The sequence below is a fragment of the Notolepis coatsorum genome (assembly GCF_963971535.1).
Source record: "Notolepis coatsorum genome assembly, chromosome: 6".
In the NCBI taxonomy this organism is placed as follows: Eukaryota; Metazoa; Chordata; class Actinopteri; order Aulopiformes; family Paralepididae; genus Notolepis; species Notolepis coatsorum.
The window spans coordinates 63,377,937-63,386,866 of record NC_140170.1 but is presented as its reverse complement, the minus strand read 5'-3'; the positions used below and the strand labels follow the sequence as shown (position 1 = coordinate 63,386,866).

Here is an 8,930-nt window from a genome sequence, read left to right as displayed (position 1 = left end):
TACCTGCATATAATCCTTTTTACATATCTGTAGATTCTATATCTATATCTGTACATATCCCTTACCTACTCTCACTAGTTACACTGCTGGTCAGTATGACTTGCTACCATAGTGTCTTTATACCTGTAGCACTGTCCATATTAATACTACAACTCTGTACATACATCTGTAGTACTAATTTATATATTTTATACCCAGTTGAATCACCTGTACATTGTATATTACTATTACACTTTACATTTGCACTCTGATTGGATGCCAAACCTCTTCGTTGTACTGTACTTGTGCTGTATAATGACAATACATTAGAATCTAATAATATATTATAATCTACTAATCGAATTGTCTGATGTCATGAGTAATGGGTCCTGATGCCTCCCCTTCTCTTCCCCTCTCCAGGTGAATTCTCCCTGTGTCGCGTCAACAACGGGGGCTGTCAGGACCTGTGTTTGCTGACCTCAGAGGGGAGGGTCAACTGCAGTTGCCGTGGCGACAGGAAGCTTTTGGACGACACCACCTGTATAGGTAATGTGGTGCGATACAGATGTCGGTAACAGTAATGACACGTTAACAGCATTCATAGAGACTATAAAGGTGGACAATATTTGCCCACTGGAGATAGTGTGAGTGTGACATGTGCGAAGCATAGGAGTAGTGACCAGAGAGGTAGGGTTCACACACTGAAAGCTTCTGAATCAGAATCAGAATCAAGAGGTTTATTTGTCACATACATACCAGGGCATACAGTGAAATGCGGGTGGTCATGCCCGCATTGATTATGCAAAATACAATTATAAAAATAGGCATAGAAAAAAATAAACATATAAAATAGGTAAGACAAGATATGCATGGTAAAAAAAAAGACATGCTAGGTTCCTGAGAAACTGGTTCCTATATACACTACTATACAATATACAATTTACAATTTTAGCTCTTAATGTATCTAAACTATACTATTAGTACCTCCTTCCTTTAAAGTGACTTTCTATTTTTTAAAGTGACATTTTGTTTAAGTGATGCAGTGGATCTATTTACACAAGGGGCCATCCTCCACCCCAAGAAGGCCTTAGTGGACTAATAGTCAAGGACTTTGTCAACTAATCAATTAGTTGATTGAATCGACAAATTCAGCTAGTTTTAGTTTTGCAATATTGCAAAAGAACCTCTTTAAATCTCATACTTACCAGAGATGTGCTTGTAATTCTTCAGGAAATGACTTATTCAGTATGAAAGAATGATAAAAATCGACTAATCAACTAAAAAAGTCTCTATCGATTAAGACGAAACCAACCAATTGATCAATTAGAAGAGTTCACTCAGTAGAGCGCAAATCACCGCCAGGTGGAGAATCGGGCACAATGCTGGAAATGTGTCGGTGACCAAATCGCGTCAAAATCTGGCAGAATGTGTGTAGTTGTCTGATTCCGGCATAAGAGATCCGCTGGGGGATCTTTTTGAATGTATAGATATGAATCACAATAGGCTCACTGTGGCATGTTGTCAACAGGAGCCAGAGAGTCGTAGTCCTGCGTACAAAAGGTGTAACTTCATACTGAATGTAATATCTCAATGGACAACAATGGAAATTAATTCAAATAAAATACTTGTCGTTGGCCGATTTGAAAAAGTATTCGAGAATTCGGGTCCTTGGCCTGCTGTCAGCCTAAGCCTAAGTGCCACGTTTCATCCAATCGGCCCTGTGGACACACACGGACAGAAACAAACACACGTGACCAAACGCAACCCCCCCCCCCCCCACAGAGGCGGAGGCAATCAATCAACTATTAGGGGGAAGCCCAAATTCACGCTGCAAAAAGGAGTGATGTTGCGAGTGTACACAGTGCACAGCCAAACGAACGAGACAGGGGACTGGTGGTTTGTGCCTTCACATGTCATTTTCAAGCCATTCTGGTGTATTAACTGCATCCTTTCATTCCCAGCCCTGAACACCACATGCAACAGCATCGACGAGTTCGAGTGCGGCAACGGGGACTGTGTGAACTACACCCTGACCTGCGACGGCATGGCCCACTGCAAGGACAAGTCTGACGAGAAGCAGTCCTACTGCGGTGAGTGGCGGCCTGTTAACAGCCGAGACAAGAGTCATGCCTAGGGATGTTCGATATTGGCTTTTTTACCGATAACCGATATACCGATATTGTCCAACTCTTAATTTCCGATACCGATATGAACCGATACCGATATATGCAGGGTTTTCCCCCCAAAAAAACGGAATAATTTCAGGTAATTAACAATACTTATTACATGGCGTTTTAACATTCGCCAAAATGCTTGATTGTGATTGGTCAATAGCGCTCGGTTGCCCCTGACGGTCAGTTATTTCTCGATAACGGACCGCTGCTATGGGCAACGCGCAATAATGACCGCTGATACGGGTAACACAGCGCTATTGACCAATCACAATCAAGCATTTTGGTTGCAGACAGTCACGAAAGCTAAGCAGACAGTCACAAAAGCTAAGCAGACAGTCACGAAAGCTAAGCAGACAGTCACGAAAGCTAAGCAGACAGTCACGAAAGCTAAGCAGACAGTCACGAAAGCTAAGCAGACAGTCACGAAAGCTAAGCAGACAGTCACGAAAGCTTACATATCTCTTGTTGTGGAATTAACACAACATTATGCATACTTTTGACAATAAATAAAATAAGAATTTGTTCTTACTTGCTTGCCTGGGTAAATAAAGGTTAAATAAATGTAAAAAAAAAGAAAGAAAAAATATGTAAAAAAATAATAATTTGAAAACCGATATCGATATTTTCCGATATTACATTTAAATGCCAATATCGGTAGGCCGATAATATCGGACATCCCTAGTCATAACGACTGTCGACCCTATACATCCCTGTACGTCTTGTGATTTATCACCGTGTCACTTCCTGTCTGTGCCGCTCAGCCAACCGCGTGTGTAAGAAGGGATACAGGCGGTGCGTGAACGGGCGCTGCACGGGGCACGGCACCTGGTGCAACGGACAGGACGACTGCGGAGACAATTCGGACGAGCTCTTCTGCAACTGTGAGTGGAGCGCGCTGCTACCCTGGCCAAATATTATCATCGCTTTATTGCGTCAAATTCTAAATGTGTCCTATTTCACTAATCGTGTATCTTTCTGTGTGTGTGTGTGTGTGTGTGTGTGTGTGTGTGTGTGTGTGTGTGTGTGTGTGTGTGTGTGTGTGTGTGTGTGTGTGTGTGTGTGTGTGTGTGTGTGTGTGTGTGTGTGTGTGTGTGTGTGTGTGTGTGTGTGTGTGTGTGTGTGTGTGTGTGTGTGTGTGTGCGTGCGCTCCAGCCACACTGTGCACAGCGGAGCAGTTCCAGTGTCGTGATGGAGGCTGCATCTCCAACACTAGCAAGTGTAACCAGCATGTGGACTGTGAGGACGCCAGCGATGAGATGAACTGCTGTGAGTTAAGACTGGTTCAGTATAACTACAGTAGATGAACTGGGTCAGCAGACTGGTTCAGTATAGGCTGGTAAAGATACAGTATGCCTCCTAAAATGTCTAAACGGAAGTACAGGAAGTACCGGCTACAGGCTTTCCGGTTTCGACAAAACAATTATTATAGAAACGTGTGAAGTGCTCAATATTTCCTCTTTTAAGCCACTGCAACGCCTTTGCCTGAAGAATTTACTACATGACCGGGACGTTCTAGCATGTTTGCCGACAGGATTCGGGAAAAGTTTGGTCCGTTCGGAGGCAGCTTCCAGGGGAAGTACATACACCGGAAATTCTACCCCATACACACTTTCGGCCGTAGTGCTTTACCAGGCTTTATCTCACGGAGATAAAACTGGGAACGAGGTTAGGTTCAGTATAACTAGATGAACTGAGTCAGCAGACTGGTTCAGTATAACCAGTTGAAAGTTGTACCCTTCCTGCTGTCTTGTTGTACAAAACGTGTAGGTCGCTTTGGATAAAAGCGTCAGCTAAATGACAAAATGTAAATGTAAATGTAAATGAAAGGAACACATCTAAATCGTAACTGTGTCGTTTGAAGCTATTACACGACCAGAATATACAGTGGTGCTGATAATGTCGTCTCTGCCTGCCTCTCCAGCGGCCACGGACTGTTCCAGCTACTTCCGTCTGGGGGTGAAAGGGGTGACCTTCACTAAGTGCGAGTTCACCACCCTCTGCTTCGCTCCATCCTGGCAGTGTGACGGAGCCAACGACTGCGGGGACTACTCTGACGAGAGGAACTGTCCAGGTATCTCAACGTGTCCATGAAGTAGAGTGTATAAGTGTTTTATTTATATACCAATACATAAAACATACAAAAGAATTTTGTATTTTATAATTTTATTTCCAAAATTCCAATCTTCTCTGATCCTGCGAAAGTGGCAAAATTGCATCGCTGATCCATTCTGCACGTTGGGGGTGTTCATAAAACATCCATCCATTATCCAATGACCTTTGATAATAAAACAAATCTTTATGCCAATTCCCTCCCTGGTCGTTGCGCTGCCCTACTGTCAGTCTGGAGAGGGTGTAGACTACCCTACTGTCGTTCTGGGGAGGGTGTAGACTACCCTACTGTCCTACTGTCAGTCTGGAGAGGGTGTAGACTACCCTACTGTCGTTCTGGGGAGGGTGTAGACTACCCTACTGTCGGTCTGGAGAGGGTGTAGACTACCCTACTGTCGTTCTGGGGAGGGTGTAGACTACCCTACTGTCGGCCTGGGGAGGGTGTAGACTACCCTACTGTCAGTCTGGAGAGGGTGTAGACTACCCTACTGTCAGTCTGGAGAGGGTGTAGACTACCCTACTGTCAGTCTGGAGAGGGTGTAGACTACCCTACTGTCGGCCTGGGGAGGGTGTAGACTACCCTACTGTCGGTCTGGGGAGGGTGTAGACTACCCTACTGTCCGTCTGGGGAGGGTGTAGACTACCCTACTGTCAGTCTGGAGAGGGTGTAGACTACTCTACTGTCAGTCTGGAGAGGGTGTAGACTACCCTACTGTCGTTCTGGGGAGGGTGTAGACTACCCTACTGTCCATCTGGGGAGGGTGTAGACTACCCTACTGTCTGTCTGGGGAGGGTGTAGACTACCCTACTGTCAATCTAGATAGGGTGTAGACTACCCTACTGTCAGTCTGGAGAGGGTGTAGACTACCCTACTGTCAGTCTGGAGAGGGTGTAGACTACCCTACTGTCAATCTGGAGAGGGTGTAGACTACCCTACTGTCAGTCTGGAGAGGGTGTAGACTACCCTACTGTCAGTCTGGAGAGGGTGTAGACTACCCTACTGTCAATCTAGATAGGGTGTAGACTACCCTACTGTCAATCTGGAGAGGGTGTAGACTACCCTACTGTCGTTCTGGGGAGGGTGTAGACTACCCTACTGTCAGTCTGGAGAGGGTGTAGACTACCCTACTGTCAATCTGGAGAGGGTGTAGACTACCCTACTGTCAATCTGGGGAGGGTGTAGACTACCCTACTGTCAATCTGGAGAGGGTGTAGACTACCCTACTGTCAGTCTGGAGAGGGTGTAGACTACTCTACTGTCAGTCTGGGGAGGGTGTAGACTACCCTACTGTCTGTCTGGGGAGGGTGTAGACTACCCTACTGTCAATCTAGATAGGGTGTAGACTACCCTACTGTCAGTCTGGAGAGGGTGTAGACTACCCTACTGTCAGTCTGGAGAGGGTGTAGACTACCCTACTGTCAATCTGGAGAGGGTGTAGACTACCCTACTGTCAGTCTGGAGAGGGTGTAGACTACCCTACTGTCAGTCTGGAGAGGGTGTAGACTACCCTACTGTCAATCTAGATAGGGTGTAGACTACCCTACTGTCAATCTGGAGAGGGTGTAGACTACCCTACTGTCGTTCTGGGGAGGGTGTAGACTACCCTACTGTCAGTCTGGAGAGGGTGTAGACTACCCTACTGTCAATCTGGAGAGGGTGTAGACTACCCTACTGTCAATCTGGGGAGGGTGTAGACTACCCTACTGTCAATCTGGGGAGGGTGTAGACTACCCTACTGTCAGTCTGGAGAGGGTGTAGACTACTCTACTGTCAGTCTGGGGAGGGTGTAGACTACCCTACTGTCATTCTGGGGAGGGTGTAGACTACCCTACTGTCAGTCTGGAGAGGGTGTAGACTACCCTACTGTCAATCTGGGGAGGGTGTAGACTACCCTACTGTCATTCTGGGGAGGGTGTAGACTACCCTACTGTCAGTCTGGAGAGGGTGTAGACTACTCTACTGTCAGTCTGGGGAGGGTGTAGACTACCCTACTGTCATTCTGGGGAGGGTGTAGACTACCCTACTGTCAGTCTGGAGAGGGTGTAGACTACCCTACTGTCAGTCTGGAGAGGGGTCTGGAGAGGGTGTAGACTACCCTACTGTCAGTCTGGAGAGGGTGTAGACTACCCTACTGTCGTTCTGGGGATGGTGTAGACTACCCTACTGTCAGTCTGGAGAGGGTGTAGACTACCCTACTGTCGTTCTGGGGAGGGTGTAGACTACCCTACTGTCAGTCTGGAGAGGGTGTAGACTACCCTACTGTCAGTCTGGAGAGGGGTCTGGAGAGGGTGTAGACTACCCTACTGTCAGTCTGGAGAGGGTGTAGACTACCCTACTGTCCGTCTGGAGAGGGTGTAGACTACCCTACTGTCGTTCTGGGGAGGGTGTAGACTACCACATGCCTCCTCTGATACATGTGGAGTCGCCAGCTGGGTTTTTTCAAATGACAGCGAGGAGTTTCTGGGAGAGCGTAATGCGCACAGAGGTTTCCCTCCGCAGTGGCCCAACCGACCAGTAGGAGTCGCTATTGTAACGATTCATAACCATAAGGACTCCTAACCTCACCGGCTTCCCACCCGCGAACAATGCCAATTGTGTTCGTAGGGACGACTGACCAAGCCGGAAGTACCGCTATCTCTGCGGTGGTAGGTGAGTGGTGCTTAGGCCTCTACACTACCCAGCCGCACCATTATTCATATTTTAAGTATCCCACCTCCCAGCTCCCATCATATAAAACGTCCTTCCAATTAGTCCTCAGTGATGGAGTGAAGGCTGCTCTCTATTAAGGTCACTCGCCACTTTGATTAATGTTCAAATCACGTCCCCCTCCGCCATCGCAGTTATCCCTCCATGACCACCTCTTTCATTAGGAAACGCATCAAATCACCAAAGCGCAACTTAATGCATTTTGCTGGGGCTCGTAACAACCTCCAATAAAACACATGTAGTTTCATAACATAAACCTAATACTGAGAGCACACAAAGTGTTCAAAGTGAGAGTCAAATTCCTCTCGCTAATCTCATTAGTGGAGTCGGAGTGCCCCTCAGAGTTCACATTAAAATGTAATTAGTTTGCGTATGCTGAACTTTAAGTGCGAGTGCACCTCCTCCAAATGGCAGATATGCAAAAACTCTGCGCTCTTAATTCTAAAGGGATATTTCAATTTAGTAGGACTTATCAAGTTTCAGGAGTCTTACTTCTATGTAAGTGCATCTGCAAGTAAGCTAGCGACCAACGCCAGATTTCAATAAAACAAACAATTCTGAGTCAAAGGTATGTGTTTGTTTTGGCATTTGATGTGTCTTTAGAGATTTATTACCTTTGAAAAATAAAAGCAGAACTGATCAATTTGTTGTAAGTTTGAGTGAGAGAATCTTTGCCTTACATGGATATGTGCTGCCTTGTTGGAAGAAAGATTCTAAACATTCTGTGAAAAGTTGACAGTTGGTCAAACTATGCCTGAGAAATAGTGACTTAGCAACATTAGCTAAGAAAAACAAGTACCTTTGACACGGAAACATATATTACACAGAATAATATTGCTGTACAGTTTGTTTATACGTCAGAAGTACGATATTTACAACAGGGACAGGAGTGGTCACTAGCTAACTTACTTTACATAGAGGATACTTTAGAAGACAGAAAAGCAGAAAATATCATTGAAAAACATTAACAGCTTGTTTATTTTTTATTGTTCTTTTTCTCTCTAAATGCTGAATGCCGTAACATACTTGAAGGTTTTCCATCCTACCTCTCAGTTTCAACTCCTTATCGTCCGTCTGTCCAACAGGAAGTGGGAAGGCGAAGTGTCCCGCGCCGTTCTTCGCCTGCCCCAGCGGCCGCTGTATTCCCATGAGCTGGACCTGTGACAAGGAGAACGACTGTGAGAACGGCGCTGACGAGGCTCACTGTGGTCAGTTCAGACACTTTGAAAATGTCCACTTTAACTTTAACCAGCTGAAGCGTTGTTGTCCTGACACTCGGACCTAACCTCTCTCTCCTCTAGATAAGTTCTGCACAGCCTCGCAGTTTGAGTGTGCGAACCATCGCTGCATCCCCAACCGCTGGGTGTGTGACGGAGCTGACGACTGTGGCGACGGCACTGATGAGGACAGCAAGTGTAGTGAGTGTCTGCCCCCAACATTATACTGAATTATACTGAATTAAACTGAATTATACTTAATTAAAACACAACACAGGGGTGTAGTGAGTATCTGGCACCAACACTAAACTGAATTAAACTGAATTAAAACACAACAAAGGGGTGTAGTGACTATCTGGCACCAACACTAAACTGAATTAAACTGAATTAAAACACAACACAGAGGTGTAGTGAGTATCTGGCACCAACACTAAACTGAATTAAACTGAATTAAAACACAACACAGGGGTGTAGTGAGTATCTGGCACCAACATTATACCGAATTAAACTGAATTCTACTGAATTAAAACACAACACAGGGGTGTAGTGAGTATCTACCACCAACATTAAACTGAATTAAACTGAATTATACTGAATTAAAACACAACAAAGGGGTGTAGTGAGTATCTACCACCAGCATTATACTGAATTATACTGAATTAAAACACAACAAAGGGGTGTAGTGAGTATCTACCACCAGCATTATACCGAATTTATACTGAATTAAAACACAACACAGGGGTG

At 45.4% G+C, this 8,930-nt stretch overlaps 1 protein-coding gene across 1 annotated transcript in view; it reads left to right on the top strand.

Annotated features, from left to right (window-relative positions):
* The window catches only part of LOC311229511 (low-density lipoprotein receptor-related protein 1-like), a 375,389-nt gene that overhangs the window by 268,272 nt on the left and 98,187 nt on the right, over positions 1-8,930 (top strand). The window contains 7 exon segments of the mRNA XM_084315588.1: positions 400-525; positions 1,941-2,069; positions 2,915-3,034; positions 3,306-3,419; positions 4,075-4,224; positions 8,055-8,177; positions 8,271-8,387. Coding sequence (XP_084171714.1) covers positions 400-525; positions 1,941-2,069; positions 2,915-3,034; positions 3,306-3,419; positions 4,075-4,224; positions 8,055-8,177; positions 8,271-8,387 — 879 coding nt within the window.